Source organism: Sus scrofa, chromosome 1 (assembly GCF_054392235.1).
Source record: "Sus scrofa isolate SSC_HxYL_T2T_F1_AM1 chromosome 1, Sscrofa_HxYL_maternal_Yorkshire_Landrace_v2.0, whole genome shotgun sequence".
Taxonomy (NCBI): Eukaryota; Metazoa; Chordata; class Mammalia; order Artiodactyla; family Suidae; genus Sus; species Sus scrofa.
Window position 1 is genome coordinate 145236335 of NC_139383.1, and position 19251 is coordinate 145255585.

The 19251-nt window shown below is 36.2% G+C and overlaps 1 protein-coding gene across 6 annotated transcripts in view; it reads right to left on the reverse strand.

The window, feature by feature from the left end:
- LOC102166069 (uncharacterized) overlaps positions 1–19251 on the reverse strand; it is a 273766-nt gene that overhangs the window by 92888 nt on the left and 161627 nt on the right. Inside the window, exon 4 of one of the 6 annotated variants that reach the window (XR_014814621.1) lies at positions 6196–8210. The exons of 2 other annotated variants lie outside the window; for them this stretch is intronic. Coding sequence is in view for 2 of the 4 variants with exons in the window: in XM_084975188.1 (XP_084831314.1) it covers positions 11031–11130 (100 nt within the window). In the remaining 2 variants the exon portion in view is untranslated. Of the gene's footprint in view, positions 1–6195; positions 8211–10608; positions 11131–19251 lie in introns of those variants that run through there. 3 more of the 6 variants (XM_084975194.1, XR_014814617.1, XM_084975188.1) reach the window with 3 other exon arrangements.

Here is a 19251-nt window from a genome sequence, read left to right on the forward strand (position 1 = left end):
CCTGGGAACCTCCATATGCCACAGGAGTGGCCCCAGAAAAGGCAAAAAAAGACAAAAAAAAAAAAAAAAAAAATCAGCGGTTGTAAGAGTGTAACTCTAGATATGGGAAATAGCAACAAGAGGAAACCATTTCCCAGACCATAAGAGACTAGTAAGACAGGAGATCCAGAGGCTTTGGGCTTCTATCAACAGGGCCTAGTCCAGTAATAGCACAGTGAATGGCTTATCAATGAAATCCTCCCCTGACCTGGGAATGAGCAGTCCTAGTGCTAGGGGACCAATTGATCATGAAATATCTCCCAAATCTTGGTCAAAATTATGATCCAAACGGGAGGGGACTGTAAAATAAAGAATGTTGTCCACCATCCAGTTCTACAAGAATCAAATCATTGGCCACTGCCAGTGCTGACCTATATAGCACACACCCTAGAAAGGAATTCAAGGTGAAGTTCAGGATGAGGCACTTTGTGCTCTGGGAAAACTGGCAGAAATGGCCCTTAAGTCGTTAGGTATTTTCAGGAGAAAATTTTATGAACCCGGTTTGTTGTATCTTCCCATATATAGAAAAGCACTAAAACCATTAACTAAAATGCCTGCTCCCTGTGAATAGCAATAACCAAGACTAGTGCTTGATTGTATAAATCCCTTCACCAAAATCTCATATATACTCTTCTCTCTGCTTACCTCTTCAGGACAGTCCTCAGAGTTCTCTGAAAGACTGTCTCCTGGGTTATAATCCTCAGGTTGGTGTGAGTAAAATTCTGTGTCTTATAAGTTGACCATTAATTTTTCATCAACCCTCACAATTGAGATTGGCCTCTCTTTTTGCAGAAAATGTTATATATGTAAATTTACCAAACAGATAAGGTGGGGGGAGAGGAGGGAAAGGGTAAACTTCCTCCATTATAAAACAGGGAGGTCAAGCTCTTGCCTAAAAATTTTATTGTTAAGATCACTTAAGTAGCAAATGCCTGTGGTGGCATTAGCATAGAATCAATTTTACAAAAATTCAACTTAATTCAATTTTCTAAAAGATGAAGGCTCATAAGAGCAAAGCCTAGAATGGTGATGGTTATAGAGTGAAATTCTGTAATAAGGGGACATCTTTCATAAGACAACATACTTGGTTGGCATTATTAACTCAAACTGGCAATATACCTAATCACCTCAGCCAAAGCTAAAGGATGGCGATAAGACACAGGGCAAAAATATGGCATGTGACCCTTCTAAAATTTGGCTTTTCTTCCCACCCCCTTAAAAAAATATTACATTATGACTGAAAACAGAATATGGGCAATGAACCATTTTTCATACCAAACTGTTAAGATGAAAGCCTTTAAGATTAAAAACTGGAAAACAGTTGCTGATTGCATAAAGGAGGAAATTTCACTGCTGATTCTTAGTTTTTTGTTAAGAAAGCAGTGATTTTGCCAAGTTTCATAGTTCAAGCATCAGAACTCTGCTGCTGTTCCAAAAAATAAAAATAAATAATAACTAGTTAAATTAGTGTTTGGGGAAATGGATTAGATTGTAATGTATGCAAGCAATTAAGCAACACGGACTTGATTCACTGTGATGTCTAAAATGGCATTTTAAAAAATGAAAGTAGCTAAATTTGGCCCTGATAAAATATATAGCAGCAATGGGTTAGGAATTTTGCGGTTTTGCCCAAAGAGTCCAATCAAACAACCCATATATTAGGTGGCTGTTAACATGCTGGCAGCTGAATTTTTTACATCAGTTTCCAAGGTTGCACAGTAATTACATCTACTGTGAGTCATTTTTGCAGCATATTTTATAAAACTTTTACAGGTTTGCTGGGAAGGGATTATTCAAAGTCACCTTTCATAGATTCTGCCATGAATATTAGACAGTTCTTTGAAAATGTTAGTGTTTACCACTTACATTGCTTCTGGTTTAAGCCTAGTAGGCATTTGAGGGTTCAGTATACTATATTAGTGGAGCTTCCTTTTCTGTGTAGACCTTCTGTTGCCTAGCATGGCTAGTTTATGTCTCCACTGAGCTGCCGCCAGAGCAAAATAAATCCAGTTGTCTTTTGCTCAAGGCCAACTTAGTAACTATGGAAAGAATTAGTTCCTCTGAGCACTTGTCCTAGGATGTCATTAGAAGGTAGTGATGTGCAGTTTCATGATCAATACAGTCCACAAAGGGTTTACTCATTTGAACAACTAATTTAGATTTAATATTTTTGTCCTTTCTCTTTATTATTATTCTCAATTATATCCAGTCAGTGCCCAGCGATGTACTGAAGACTGTATTGGATAAACTACTAAGCATAACGTTTAGATCCACTGCTCATTAAATCAATTGTGCTTTAGTTTATACTACTTGCATTAGTACATTTTCACACCTGAGTGAAAAGTTCTGGGTTGTTTATTCAAATTAATATTTTAAACTTATATTACTGTTTTATTTCATGGATGGTGTTGTATGTATTTTAGAATAAAAGGACTGGTAAGAAATGTAATGTTACACCTGATCTTACTGGCAGTACTGGAGTTTAGGATGGAGGAAGATAAATGACAAGGAAGCTGGGGCTCTACAGAAAGCTAAAAGACAAGAGGGAAGGAAGCAAGCTGGTCTTCTCTGCTGGAGTCATTAGCATCCTCAACACAGTCTTCAGAAAAGCTCAAATGAGATGTGATGACTCTAGTTCAAAAGACCTACAGGTGTGGTTGCACAGTAGGACCAACCTCTTTCACTCTGCTGTTCACTCAAGGATCAAAAAATATGTGTACTTTTTGTGACAAAAAAAACACATGTAATTTTGTTTTCTACATTTAACTTTGCATTCTCACAGTTTCTGTGGACATTGCAAATTCTGCTGCTATCTCTACCATTGCCAAATTGAATCTTTTTGTCTGACAAATAACTAGTCCTGGCTATTGTGCCATTTGAATTTTTTTTTTCAATTCAAAGGAGAATACATTTCAAAGGGAAGCATACTAATACATTTCTGAAAATTTCAAACCTTAAAATTCATAATTAGTCATTTCAGTATCTTTGGCAACACATTTGAAAGCTTCATTCAACACATACTTATTCAACACATCTGTTCTTTAGTGGATGTTCTTCCAGGCACTGGGGATTCAGACATAAACAGGACAGAGATCTTGGCCTCATGGAGCTTATATTCTGGTGGAAGAGAAAGTTGATAAAGAAATGTGTAAGTGCAATGGAGGTAAGTAAGTAGAGCAGAGCAAGGGAGAAATACAGGATGGTGACTATTTTAGACATGATGCTCAAGGGAAGCCTTTGGGAAGAGGTGCCACTTGAGCAGAGACCTAAAAGAAATGAGGGCATGAGTGCAGCATAGCTCTGGGAGAAGAGTGTGTCAGAAGGAGTAAGGAGCTCCCACCAAGTCCAAGGCAAGAACGAGATGGGCATACTTGGAAGCAGCAGATTGAGCAAGAAGCAGCAGATGAAGCAAGGGCAAAGCAAATACACAAAAAAAATAGAAGGAAATAAGGATGGAGATGTAAATGGCCAGATTATGGAGAACCTTCAAGGTCACACTTAAGCATGATTTTAAAATCCAACAGATAGGTTGGATTTCATTCTGAACATCTTAAGATAACACAGAATTTTTCATGCAGAGGTAACAGTTTCTGATTTAACTAATATATATATGCCTGTTGTGTGGAGAATATTGGGTTGGTTTGCAGGGTGGAGATATGAAAGAGTGGAAGTAGGAAGATCTGCTGAGAGACGTTGCAATAGTCTATGCTAAAGATGTATATTGGGTGAGGCTGGCAGCAGTTGAGGTGCTAAGAAAAGGTCAAGATTCAGGATATATTTTAAAAGAAGACCTGATAGGATTTGTTGGTGGATTTGGATGAGGAGGGAGAGGAAGAGTTGAGGATGACATCTGCCTCCCTGGCCCAAGCAAGTAGATCCATACTGGTGCTGCTCATGAAAATGGGGCAGGCTGGGGAGGAACAGGTTGGAAGACAAAGGGAAGCATATTAATCAGCACAAACTGCCATAAGAAGATCCTATATACTGAGCTTAAACAGTAGAAAAATATTTCTCATAGTTCAGAGGGCTGGGAAGTTTGGAATGAAGATGCCAGTCACTTTTGGTTTCTGTGATGTGCTCTCTTCCTGGCTAGTAGATGGCCACCTTCTTACTGTGTTCTCACATGGCAGAGAGATAGTGCAAGCTCCCTCATGTCTCTTTTTATAAGGGCACTGATCCTGTCAGAGTAGAGCCTCACCCTCAAGACTTCATTTAGACCTAATTATCTCCAAAAAGCCCATCTCTGAATACAATCACCTTAGGATTTAGGACTTTGACATAGTCATTTTGAGCAGTCATTTGGAGGGGACATGAAAACTCGGTCCTTAAAAGGGAGATTTGGTTTTGGCCATTTTTCTGCTTTTCTTTGCTTCAGATGCTGACATATATATCAGCCATTTAAGTGAAAATGCGTATACATGAGTATGAAACTCAGGGAGAGTTTGAAGCTGGAAATATAAACATGGAAGGCATCAGCATTTAGATTTTAAACCAAAAAAGGGATGAAACATCTAGGGAGTTGAAGGCAAAGGAAACATGTTAAGAACCAGGGCTCCTTTTAGAGGTGAAAGAGTTGAAGATTCATCAAAGGAGGCTAAGAAGGAGAAGTAACAGGAATGCTAGCAATGCATGGTGTCTCAAAAACCAAAGAAAAAAGATACTTTGATAAGTTATCAGATACTGTTGATAAGTAAGATAAGAACTAAGAACTGACCATTGGCTAGAAGGAAAACACTGGAGATGCCAGCAAGGATGGTGTCTGTGAAACACTGGAGAGAAAAGGCTGAATCAAGTAGGTTGAGGAGAAAAGGAAGTAAGGAGCTGGATATAGAGAGTATGGACACAGAAGCCTCTTGAAGTTTTTACGCAAAGAAATGGGATAATGTTTAGAGGTGATGTGGAGCCTAGAGAGAATTATCATTATTATTATTATTATTATTATTATTATTATTATTATTATTTGCTTTTTAGTGCTACACCCATGGCATATAGAGATTTCCAGGCTAGGGGTCGATTCAGAGCTGTAGCTGCAGGCCTGGGCCACAGCCACAGCAACACGGGATCCGAGCCACATCTGCAAATTACACCGCAGCTCACGTCAATGCTGGATCCTTAACCCACTCTGCAAGGCTGGGATCAAACCCACAACCTCATGGTTCCTAGTTGGATTCATTTCTGCTGTGCCACAATGGGAACTCCAAGAGAGAATGGTTTTTTAATAGGGGATGTTACAGCCTATCATTGTGCTGATTAGGAATAACCCAATAGAAAAGTAAAAACTTAGGATGCTATCAAAAACTAGGATAAGTGTAGGAGTGAAGATCTGGAATGATCCAGAGGGAATGTGATCCTTATGCAAATAGAGGGGTCGGGCTCACATTGGAACAAACTTCCCCAATATAAAGGGAGAAAATGCAGGGTACAGGGAGGCAGATTTCATAGTGGGAACATGAAGTAATTCTCTTATTTCTCAATTTTGAATTGAAATCAGTGGTAAGATCACTAGCTGAGAGTAAGAAGAGACAAGTGTTAGAAGTTGGAGGAAAAATGCAAGAGTGTGGGTGTGGCACTGTTAGCTTAGAAAATAGAAGAATAAACTGACTAGGTAAGTATGGCAGGACTGTTGAAGGCCCATTTAAAACCAGTGAATATAAATCTAAGACCTTGAGAATTTCTCTATTTTAAATTAGGTTACCTGTGTTTTTTTCCTAACCACCTTTGCTGTTTGGTATAGGCAGGGGTAGGTAGGAAGTTGAGTTTTAAGAGAATTAAGGTTTTACTAGGTGAATAAGATCGGAGTGGAAAGAATGGATTTTCTTCTTTTATCGTTTCTAGTTGTCTTTTGCTAAAACCAATTTCACTAACTAAACCCACTGTGTATGCTGGTATGTAGGCGTTCGATCTTTTTTCTTAGTCATACCATAACTAAAAATCTCAAAAACTGAAAAATAGCTTTCCCAACATAAGTACTATAATTTTTTTCTCTCTCTCACTTATTTAATTCAAGTTGAGGACTCTATTTTTTAAATTCTTTTTTACCAGTTTTTCTTACATAATACATAACAGCATAAGTCATAGAGAAATAATTATGGATGTTATTAACATTGGTACTTTTGAGTTTCAAAACAACTTGTTAAAAGAATGTTCAGAAAAATATGCTATTCATACAAGGAAGTTTATTTAAAATTATTCAGATTAGACTAAGTGAATTCATCTAACTCCATAATTCCATGAAAACTAGAGTGAATGTAGTTTTATTGAGCATGTGAAGGCAGCAATTCAAAACTGATCAAGCAAATTCAGGGGGTGGGAGTGGGGGAGGGGCTGTGGCTATACAGCCTAACCAAGACATAAAAAGCAGAGATCTTAGTTCATTTGAAATGTGGCCTTTTGGTCTCACCTCTTTTTTTTTCCCCCTCATTCCTGCCCTTCTGTCCCCTCTAGAGAGGGGCCAGGATGCAAACTGGGCACATATAAAGAATTGGATACCAGAGTAATATAAAGACATTTGTTGTCACAATTGGAGCGTAGGCATTGGCAGATATTCCCTTTCCTTCCTGCCTTGTTGGAATATGGTGGTATTTAAGTATTAGGTAGGGATCCTAAGACTCAAAGGGAAAGCTTTTTTAATAGGAAAATCAAAGAGATTATAAATCTAGAACACTTGATAAAGGGTTTTTTGTTGGACAGATTTTGGGTCCTGTTAGTAAGTGCCTTTGACTTTTGATTACTGTAGCTTCATGTCCAGGCCTAAAATTCAGAAAACTGACTTGCTCTAGACTATTAACTTAAGAAGGGGAGTGTAGAAGAAAACTTCCTTTCTTCGTTGTCCAACTAATTCATCAAAAGCAGGAATGACAGTTACAATTCAGGGGGATACCTTATTCAGAATTAAAAAGTAGGCATCCGATAGAAGTAGCCATTCTGTATGTCTCTCATTATTAACTTGATTATGCTTGCATAGAAGCATCAAACCAAGAATGAACCTCAACACTTAGCACAGTGGAGAAGATTGAAAGAAGAGCCAGGAAATAAGGGGAAGGAGTAGCTAAATAGTCTCTAAGAACTTCTGTTTTAATAGTTTCAGGCAAACTTGTCTGCTTATTTATTATCAGTGGTTCTTAACTTCTGGGGGGTAGGGGCAGTCATAGATTCCTCTGAGAATCTAATAAAGGCTATGGTCCACTCATACACAAAATTTTATACATATACGCAAAACTTAATGTCACAAGTTCATGAACCCCAGAGTAGGAATACCTGCATTATGTTCTTAAAAATGCAAATAGCCAGGAGTTCCCATTGTGGCTCAGCGGGTTAACAACCTGACCAGTATCCATGATGATGCGGGTTGGATCCCTGGCCTTGCTCAGTGGGCTAAGGATCCAGTGTTGCTGCAAGCTCCAGCACAGGTCTAAGAGGCAGCTTGGATCTGGTATTGCTGTGGCTGTGGTATAGGCTCCAATTCGACCTCTAGCTTGGAAACTTCCATATGCTGTGGGTCCAAGTCTAAAAAAAAAAAGACTAAAAAAAATGCAAACGGCCAGTAAGTTATTTATGATGTGACATCCTGAATTTAATATGAGGATATAACGATGTCTTGGGTACATGTTTTTGTGAATCACTTTTTTTAATTTGAAAGGTTTATATGCTAAAACAGAAAAATTACAACAATAAGAAACTGAAAAGTTTATAGCAGATAAAAGAATACCATCAGAAACATTCCCAGATAGTCTTAAGTCCTAACAATTTGTATTGCCCTTCTCAGTCCCACCTAATGCTACAGAAACTGTTTTTCTGAAATAGATTGTGTAATAATTCTGGGCAATCAAGATCCAGTCTCCAAACTCAAAATCAGAGTAGTGTCTGTCAAGGACCTCAAAAGATAATGTTTTTTCAAATCTCCAAAACAGAGTTAAAAGGAGCCTTTTCTCCAGTGGAATGGACCTATTCGGGTTCTGTAAACTGTGATATTCAGAAAGTTCCAACTCTGTGACAGACATCTGCCTCACAAATGTTTAAATTAACACCTATCTTCAAAACAAAGCACCTGTAAACTCTATTCTCCGTTCATGGCCCACTGGGGGCTTTCCTGTGCATCAGACTTCAAATAGCGATATGATTGTTGGGACAAAGGGAAAAAGGATAATCAGATCCAGGCAGATGATCCATGTCTGAAAAACAAAACAAATGTATAAACAGCCTTTCTCAAATGACATGAATGAGTTTGCATTTCCTAGTCTTTATACCACCATATAGGCCTCATGTAAATGTGCCTATTCCATCCTGTACCCCTCCCCCCACAGCCTTGCACATTCAGGTAGAAAGTTCAGTAGTGCTGTCTTAACCTTAAACTAAAGAGAAGGTATTATTATTATTACAACTCTTTTCTCACATATCATCTACTTCAAATAAGAGGATTTTTTTTTTTTGGTCTTTTTGGGGCCATACCCACTGCATATGGAGGTTCCCAGGCTAGGGGTTGAATCAGAGCTACAGCTGCTGGCCTACACCACAGCAATGCCAGATCTGAGCCTCATCTGCAACCTACACTACAGCTCACAGCAACACTGAATCCTTAACCCACTAATCGAGGCCAGGGACTGAATCCATGTCCTCATGGATACTAGTTGGGTTCATTAACCACTGAGCCATGATGAGAACTCCCAAATAAGAGGATTTAAATGTTAACATTCCAGAAGTTTAAAAAAAGAAACATTTAGTTTAAGCTTTAGAAATTAATTTTTGTGTTTTTTAATTGTAAAATAAACTTGATATAGGCCATGTATTTCATATTTAATATGAGAAAAATGTCATGGTTTTCTTAAGTCTGGTCTGGGTTTCTGTAAGAGGGAACCAAGGGTCATTAAGCATTCCAGATGCCCTTGACTTCTCAAATGTGAATCTCAATAGAGGTGAAAAAAGATAAAGTCATTTGAATGTTGCCTGTGGAAGGGACCTTAGTCAGACACCAAGTTTGCTCTGTATCTTTAGAAAAGATGGGTGATTCTGTAACAGCTTTCAACATAAATTTTACTTAAACTATTTCAAATGATGCCCAGAAAATATAAACATTTAAAAATTGGTACAGGTCCAAGTAATTCAGTGAAGCAAATACATGATTCCAAGTAACAATAGTAGCATCTCATAAAATAGTGCCTTTCTCATGAAAGAATACATGATTCAAACAAGATTGAACTTCATCTGTACTTACCTTTTTCATAAATATGACCCTCAAGCTGAGTGTCACTTTTACATGCACATTCAAACATGATAAATGTCATCTTGGCATGTGTTTCACATAAGGACAGTCAAGCCCTTGGCTAACCCGTGCAGGCCTAGAGATGTGGTCTCCCTTTGCCCTTTACCCTGGGGATTCCTGGACCAAGACTGGAAAATGTGCTAGAAAAAGCAGTGGACCAAGAGTTGAAAGACCTCATCTGTCCCACCTCAGCACTTTCTAACCACATGAAAGTAGATGAAACCTTTCATCTCTCGGTTTCTATATGCTTCTCTGTAAAATGGAGGTCAGTTACGCCTGCCTGCCTCATAGAGTTGTTACAGGAATCAAATGAGATAATGTAAACAACACATTTTAAAAACTGCAGTCCGCACACATACAAGGTAAAGGAAAATCTGTACTCAAACTTTTATAGTTCTCTGGCTCTTATTTGAGTTATGAGGAGTTTCATAAATCCAGTCCTTTTTTTATGGTTAGCTCTAATACTTTATAATGATGCAAAAAGGATTGGAAATGTGTGCTATTATCATGCAGGAGATCTGGCACTTTTTCTTTTCCATCTCAATTAACCTCTGCTGAAGGTCACAGACAGGCCAGAGCCAAAGGTCTGCTTTCCTTTTTGATCTTGTCACGCCTTGAAATGTAAAGAGAAGTAGCAGCCAGTTGTAGAATGCTCAGTTTTCTGAACTACTCTGAGGGAAAAAAAGAACATTTTCCTCATGTGGCTCCTTTATTCACGTTTTTCTTAAATGAATAGATTTTTTTTCTGCTATCTTCTTTGCCTCTTTATCTCAATCAAACTTGTGAGTGTCTGATTATAGTCATCAATGGTCTGTGATATTTCTGCGTGATATCTTAAAACAGTGTAGGGCCAATGTGTCTCCAGGGCCTCATAGGCTTGATAACGTTAAGGCTACTGTAAGTAAAAGGAACTTACTACTATAATAATCCCAATTTCATAATGGTTCAGGCAATTTGTCTTATTGGTGCTCCTTTCAGTCATAATCAAAATGTAAAAGCGCAGCACTTTTTAAAAAGTATACATTGTTTCACACTGGTTTAACATCTGTCATGGAGAGAAAATTTTTCTAATTTATGTGCAACAAATTCTATTTGAACACCTACTATGTGCTTGACAATATGCTGAGAATGATGAAATCCAAGAGTAATGGTAACAATAATATTAACTTAGTCAACACCCTACTATGTGCCATAATCAGGGCTATAAGCTTTATATGAATGATCTCATTTAATCCTCACAAGTAAATGTTCTTGTCCCCACTTAGCAGCGAAGAAATTAGACTTATCAAAGTTAAATAACTTGTGCAAGCTCACTATTCAACAAGAATTTATTGATCGTACAAGTCAGATATCAGCTGCGCCATCCTTCCCCTGGAGAGCTAGGTGAGACTGTCTTGAACCACTCAATTGTGCAGTTTTTGAATCCCAGTACCTCCACAAACATTCCTACTAATTCCTGTCTTTCTATGCCTCTTGGGTTCCAGCTATGCCTCATCTCAAATAGGAAACCCCATCCTTTCTGGCTTTTCACAACAAAATCCCCTGCATTAAGCACTGATGTCATCTGCTGACTTTTGGCAGGTTTTGAGGACTCTTCTGAAGGGCTGACATTACTCAAAATCTTCCATTCATTCATATTCTCTCTCTTCCTCTCTTCTCTTTTTGCAGATTTTTCTTCCTTTCTTCTACAAAGCTCTATCACTCTCCACAATTCCTGGGTCAAACTTAGATTCTAAACCCACTGTGATGCTCTGCAGAGCCAGAGGTCTTCCATCTTACAAGCTCTGTGCTTCTTCAGAAATATGTTGTAATCACACAAATAACGTGGATTCCTGATGTAAATCATATACAAATACTGATTAAACCCAGAAATAATCATATACAAATACTGATTATACATTTTTTTTTCAGTTCAACAACATTATTAAACAAAAGACAGGGCCAGATTCTACTGATTCTCAGGAAATAAATTGTTTTTAAACTTAAAAACTGGGAGGAAGAAGAAAAATAATATATCAAAAACCCATATGTCCTCCACCTTTTCCTCTTGTTTTTTTTTTTGTTGTTATTGTTCTGTAGGTCCATTATGGAATTAGCACATATTTTTCTGTAAAAGAATAAATAGTAATTTTTTATTGTTTAACTTTCAGGCCATAGTCCCAGTTTCAGTGACTTCTTTCCTACAGTGGCAGCAGCCATAAACAATGCATTGAAAAATGGGTAGGGCTTCAATAAGACTTTACTTATAAACACTGAAATTTGAGTGTCCCATAATTTTCCATGTCATTAAATACCCTTCTTTTGTTTTTTTCCATCCACTTAAGATATGAAAATTTTAACATAAAATTTATTTAAATTTATATTTAAATAAAAGCCATCCTTAGCTTCATACCCCAAAAATGACCATGTGGGCTATTTTGCCAACACCTATATCATAATATCTTTTATAGTTGTGAAAGAAACATACCAACCATTGTTAAATTTTTTTCCTGCCCTGCCCTAGCTAAATCTCAGAAGAGTTCATATACATTCTAGAAAAAAAAATTATACTCTTCCCTCTAAGTACAAGAAGCCCATCATTTTTTACCCCTTCCTCTCATCTCAAAAATGCAATATAATAATTTTTCTCAAGAAATAGATTTTGGAGTAATGGCTTAAAATGGATATACTCTTCTTTGGGCTAGTGTCTTCTAAAGTGTATACCCTAGAACTCATACTCCCCTTGATTTTAATGTGTTACCAAAAAAAGTATGCTATAGTAGTTACCATTTAAGTTAAGTAATGCTCACAGGAGTAAAGCTAAACATGTGTTCTTTTTACAGACCCTTAGGTTTTCCAGAGCTTTTAATATCAATATCAGTTATGACTAATATCAATTATGGCTCTTCAGTAGATGATAGAGTGTTCAGTGATTCCTGACTACTAGCTATAGTACTCCCCTTTCTTGAAGCATTTCAAGGAACTAATATTCTCAAATCTAGATGTCTGATGCTCAAATGTGGTCCATGAACCAGCAGCGCCAGTTATATCTAGGAACTTGTTAAAAATCCTCTCAAGCCACACCCCAGATCTACTGAGTCAGAATCTTCATGTTAATAGGACCCAGGTGGTTTGAATGTACATTAAATGTATAAAACACTGCTATAGACTGTTATTTTGTAAATGGTACTTTAAACTAAAAGAAGGGCAGAGCTCCAGAAGCTAAAACAAATGACAACATGAATTACTAGAAGTTTTGGCTACTATGAACATAAAATCCATTTCCATGGGTTAAAGTTTAGTACTTCAAACTTCTTACTTATTTTTTAACTTTTTTCTTTCTCATCACATGCTAATACATGCTTTTATTTCTTTTTCGTTTTTGTAGGGTTAGAGCAGGAGAGAGAAAAGGCAATTGAAAAATACAACTTAACAAAAGATACAGTAATTGATTCCATGTTCTGAATATCTTCAAAGCCTTAAACAAAAATCATCATCATCTCAGAGCTAGAAATGTAAACTAGAAAGAAGTCTCTGTTTTTGTTTCTGATTCTTAATAGAAACACTAATCATCATCACATCATCATCTTTGATATATCCACAATTCTCTCAAGGAGCATCTAAATCTTTATTATTTGTATTACTTTGAGTGAATACAATGATTTTCCAGGTAAAAGTCCTAACACATGTATTTCAGCACAAGCTTGGGTATGTAGTAGGAGTAGCAGCTAAATTTGCCTATTTACAGAGAGTAAAATTCCAAGGGCCTTGTATAAAATTTACAACACAAGCTCTGCCTTCCAGACATATATCTGTTAAAAACCTCCATGATCCATGGGCAAATAGGTTTCTTATATTTATAAGTGCTTATTATGAATAACAACTGTGAGGTTGTTCTGTGCATCACTATTGGCAGATACGGTTTGGAAACCAAATGAGATTCTTAAATGGATTCATATAAATTCTCATTGTGTACCACTAGTTCAGATAGCTTAAGGAATTTCTCTATTGCTATTCTCAAGACCCCCTTTTGTTAATACTGTTTTTAAATTGTACCACATGATAAGAAATATGTTCCTGATTTTATTTTCCAGTTGTAACTTTGGTTTTGTCATTCCCTCTCTCTCTCTGATACCTAGGAAAAAGTAGTCAGACTTTAAAAGGGGACCTAGGGCACAATTGAAAATACATTCACATTGTCTGTATTTGTGAAAATCTTTCCAATTTCCAATTTGTTGGTCCCTTTTGTAAAAATGGTTCATCACATAAGATTAAAAAGTCCTCTATCTAAGACTCCCAATGGACCATATCCTCATACTCCTTAGAGAAAGTCATTGAGAGTCTTCAGCATTAAAGAGATGCGGGCGATGGAGCAGAATAAGCATCTGGGCCACATATGTACTTAACATGGATAGATATATGTAATAAAAATATGTCTGCATCCACTGTGCAGTAGTAGCACTGAAAAGAACCTAACTCTAGCAATAAGTCTTTTACACAACTCTAGTGCAATGATAGCCTGTGAACAGTTGACCCTGGCTGTGGCCTATTGCAGAATACTAAAGTGAGGCTTGTTCTTGTGTACATTCTCTGATGTTTAAGGTTTTCAGTTATTATAAAGCTCATCTGCTCAAATAAGGTTCCTATAAAACTCGAACCTTTGGATTATATTTGACCATTCTAAAATAGTCAATAACTAGTTGTTCAGGTATCTTAAGGGGGCAAAACTGAATTAAACCTCAAGTTCATAAAGGACAAACATGTGACCCATGCTGATGTTTTTTTTTTTTTATTCAATTTATCTAAACTAGAGAAGAAACAGCTCACCCACTTTTCCTACCCTCCATCCCCCACCTCAGGCAACCACCAATGTCTTCTCTGTATCTGTGACCTTGATATATATGAAGATATATTTTATATTCCACATATAAGGGAGATCATACAGCATTTGTCTTTTTTTATCTGACTGATTTTAGTTAGCACAATGTCCTGGAGGTCCATTACATGTTGTCACAAACAGCAAAATTTCATTTTTTCTATGGCTCAGTAATATTCCATTGTGTGCGTGTGCATATGCACCTGTGCACCCGCACACACCTCACAATTTTTTTACTCATTCATCCATCTCTGGGCATTTGTGTTGCTTCCACATCTTGGCTATTGTAAATTATGCTGCAGTGGACATGGGGGTACATATATCTGTTCAAGTTAGTGTTTTTTTTCTTCAAATAAATACCCAGATGTGGAAATACTGACACATATGGTAGTTCTATTTTGTATTTTTTGAGGAACCTCCATACAGTTTTTGATAGTTCCTGCACCAATTTACATTCCTACCAACAGTGCACAAGCATTCATGTTTCTCCATATCATCACAAACACTTGTTACAGCTAGTCTTTTTGGTAATAGCCATTCTAATGGGTGTGAGATAATAACCTCCTTGTGGTTTTGATTTGCTTTCCCTGATGGTTAATGATGTTGAGCATCTTTTCATGTACCACTTGGCCATCTGTATGTCTTCTTTGGAAAAAAGACTACTCAGATCTTCTGGCCATTTTTTGATTGGATTGTTTAATTTTTTCCCTTTGAGTTGTATGAATTCTTCATGTATTTTGGATATAGCTCTTATCAGCTATCTGATTTGAAAATATTTTCTGCCATTCAGTAGGTTGCCTTCTCATTTCGCTAATGGTTTCCTTGGCTGTGCAGAAGCTTTTTAATTTTATTGGAATATAGTTGACTTACAATGTTATATTAGTTCAGGTGTATAGCAATGTTAATCAGTTACACATTACATATATATAAGGAATATATATATTCTTTTTCCCATACAGGTATTACAAACTATTGAGGCAGAAACTTTTTAGTTTGATGTAGTTCCACTCATTTTTTCCTATTTTTTTGCTTTAACTTTTGGTTTCAGATTCTAAAAATCAATGCCAAAACCTACGTCAAGGAGCTTACTGCCTGTGTTTTCTTCTAGGAGTTTTAGAGGCTTTAGGTCTTAATCCATTTCGAGTTAATTTCTGTAAATGGTGTAAGATAGTCCAATTTCTTTCTTTTCTTTCTTTTCCTCTTTCTCTTTCTTTCTTTCTTTCTTCCTTTCTTTCTTTCTTTCCTTTCCTTTTTTTGCATGTGGTTGCCCAATTTTCCCACCATCATTTATTGAAAAGACTTCCTTTCTCCATTACAATTCTTGGATCCTTTGTCATAAATTGATAATTTTTGTGTGGGTTTATTTCTGGACTCTATTCCATTAATCTATGTCTGTTTTTATGCCAATACCATATGTTTTAATTATTATAGCTTTGAAATATAGTTTGAAATCAAGGAGCGTGATGCCTTTGCCTTTGTTCTTTCTCAAGATTACTTTGGTTATTTGGGGTATTTTATGGTTCCATACAAATTTTAGGATTTTTGTTCTATTTATGTGAAAAATGCCATTGGCATTTTGATAGGGATTGCATTGAATCTAGGTTATTTTGGGTAGTATGGCCATTTTAACAATATTAATTATTCCAATTCATGAGCAAGGAATATCTTTTCATCTATTTTTGTCTTCTTAAACACTTCATTAATCTTATAACTATCAATATACAGATATCTTACCTTCTTGGTTAAATTTATCCCTAGGTATTTTGTTCTTTTTAATACAGTTGCAAATAGGATTTAAAATTTTTTTTCTTTCTGATAGTTCACTATTAGTCTGTAGAAATGCAACATGTTTTGTGTATTGGCTTTTTGTATCCTGCAACTTTACCGAATTCTTTATTCTAACAGTTTTTTGATGGAATCTTTAGAGTTTTCTATACATATATAATACCATGTGATAAGCAAACAGTGACATTTTATCTTTTCTTTTCACTCTGGATGCCTTTTCTTTATTTTTCTTGCCTGGTTCCTCTGGCTAGGACTTCCAGTACTAAATTGAAGAAGCATGATAAAAGTATGCACCCCTCTTTTGTTCCTGATCTCAGAGGTAATGCTTTCAGCTTTTCATCACTGAATATGATGTCAGCTATGGCTCTGTCATATATGGCCTTTATTATGTTGAGGTATATTCCCTCTATACTTTATTTACTGATACTTTTATCATAAATGAATGTTGAATTTTGTCAAATGCTTTTTATGCATCTTTGAGGTGACTGTATAATTTTTATCTTTAATTTTGTCAGTGTTATGTATCACACTATCTGGTTTGTGTATGTTGAACCATCCTTGCATCTCTGGAGTTTATGATCTTTTTAATGCTTACTGTTAAATTCAATTTGCTAATATTTTATTGAGGGTTTGTTATTTTTAATCTGGTTCATCAGGGATATGGGCCTGTAATTTTCTTTTCCTTGTCTGGTTTTGGTAATCAGGGTAATGCTGGCTTTGTAAAATAAGTTTGGAAGAGTTCCTTCATTTTCTGTTTTTTGGAGGAGTTTGAGAAGATTGGTATTCTTTTTTTAATATTTGGTAGAATTCATCACTGAAACTGTCTGGCTCTAGGCTTTCATTTGGGCAAAGGTTTTGATTACTAATTCAGTTTCTTGTAAGTAAGTAATTGATCTGTTCAGATTTTCTGTTGCATCATGAATTAATCTTGGTAGGCTGTGTGATTCTAGCAATGTATCCATTTATTCTAGGTGGTCTAATTTGTTAGCATATAGTTGTTCATAGTAGTCTTTTATTATCCTTTGTATTTCAATAATATCAACTATAATATCCCCTCTTTCATTTCTGAGTCCTCTCTCTTCTTTTCTTGGTGATTCTACATACAGGTTTGTAAATTTGTCTTATTTCTGAGAAACAGCTCTTAGTTTCAATGACCTTTTCTATTGTCTTTTCAGTCTCTATTTCACTTATTTCTGCTCTAAAACTGTTATTTTACTTCCTTCTACTAATATTGGGCTTTTTCTTCTTCTGGTTTCTTGAGGTGTAAAGTAGGTTGTTTGAGATTTTTGTTTCTTGAGGTAGGTGTTAATCACTACGAACTTCCCTCTTAGAACTAATTTTGCTGCATACTACATATTTTGGTATATTACATTTCCATTTTTATTTGTCTCAAGGTTTTTTGTTTCTCTTTGGACTTCTTCTTTGACACACTGGTATTCAGTTACATTATTTAATCTCCACATATATGTAAAGTTTCCAGGTTTTTTTCATGTAATTAATTTCTAGTTCCAAACTGCTGAGGTCAGGAGAGATACTATGATTTAATGCCCTTAAGTTTATTAAGATTTGTTTTGTGGCCGAATGTATGATCTACTTTGGAAATTTTTTCTTGTGCACTTGAAAGAAAAGTTTGTTGTTTGCTTTTGGATGGAATGTTCAGCAAATATCTGTTAAGTCCACCTGGTCTAATGTGTAGCTTAAGCCAGATGTTCCCCTCTTGATTTTTATCTGGATGATTTATCATTGATGTAAGTGGGGTATTAAAGTCCCCTACTATTATTGTAATGCTAGTTCCTCCTTTTGGTCTGTTAAAATTTGCTCTATATATATTAGGTGCACCTATATTGGGTACTTAACTATTTACAAATGCCTCTATATACCTTTTATTACAGTTTTTGTTTTAAAGTATATTTTGTCTGATATAAGTATCAGCTTTTTGTTTTGTTTCTCTTAGCATCAAATACCTTTTTCTTTTTGGTTTGTTTATTTTTATTTATTTATTTATTTATTTGCTTTTTAGGGCCACACCTGCAGCATATGGAGGTTTCCTGGCTAGGGGTCAAATTGGAGCTACAACTGCCAGCCTGCGCCACAGTCACATCAACACCAGATCTGAGCCACATCTGCAGCCTACACCACAGCTCACAGCAATGCCAGATCCTTAACCCACTGAGTGAGGCCAGAGATCAAACCCACAACCTCATGGTTCCTAGTCTGATTTGTTTCCAATGTGTCACAATGGGAACTCCAAATATCTTTTTCCATTCCTTCACTTTCTATCTGTGTGTGACTTTACATCTAAAGTGAGTCTCTAAATACTGTAGGCAACGTATAGATGGGTTTTGTTTTTTATACATTCAGCCACTCTTTGATTGAAAATTTAGTCCATTTAAGTAATTATTGATAGGTATTGCTTATTGCCATTTTGTTCTTGCTTTATGGATGTTTTTATAGTTCCTGTTTCTTTCTTCTTTGCTTGCTCTTTGTAGTTTGATGACCTTCTCTAGTGGTATACTTATTCCTTTCCCTTTTTGCTTTGTGGTTACTATGAGGCTTACATATAACAACTTTTATCTACAACAGTCTGAAGTTAATGACAACTGACGTTCGATCCTATTGTAAAGCTCAATATTATTACTCTCCCCCACAACATTTTGTTCTTATGTCACATTTTACATCTTTTTATCTTGTGTATCTCTTAACTAATTGATGTAATCATGGTTATTTTTTACTGCTTTTGTCTCTTATACTAGCTCTTATACTAGCTTTATAAGTGATTAATCCACTATCTTTACTATATATTTACCTTTACAATAAGATTTATTACAGTGTTCTTGTTACTCATTAGTGTCCTTTCTTTTCAGCTTAAAAAAGTCCCTTCATGACATTTCTTGTAATGCTAGTTTAGTAGTGATGAACTCAGGTTTTTGCTTGTCTGGAATACTATCACTCCTTCTCTTCTAATGATAACTTTGTCAGGTAGGATATTTTTGGTTTGAAGTTTTTTGTTTTTGTTTTTTTTTTTTTTTTGGTATTTTCTAGGGCCACACTTGTGGCATATGGAGGTTCCCAGGTTAGGGATCTAATCAGAGCTGTAGCTGCTGGCCTTTGCCAGAGCCACAGCAATGCCAGATCTGAGCCACATCTGTGACCTACACCACAGCTCATGGCAATGCTGGATCCTTTACCCACTGAGTGAGGCAAGGGATCAAACCTGCAACCTCATCGTTCCTAGTTGGATTTGTTAAGCACTGAGCCATGACAGGAAATTCCCTGAAGATGTTTTCTATAAGCACTTTGAGTATATCATGCT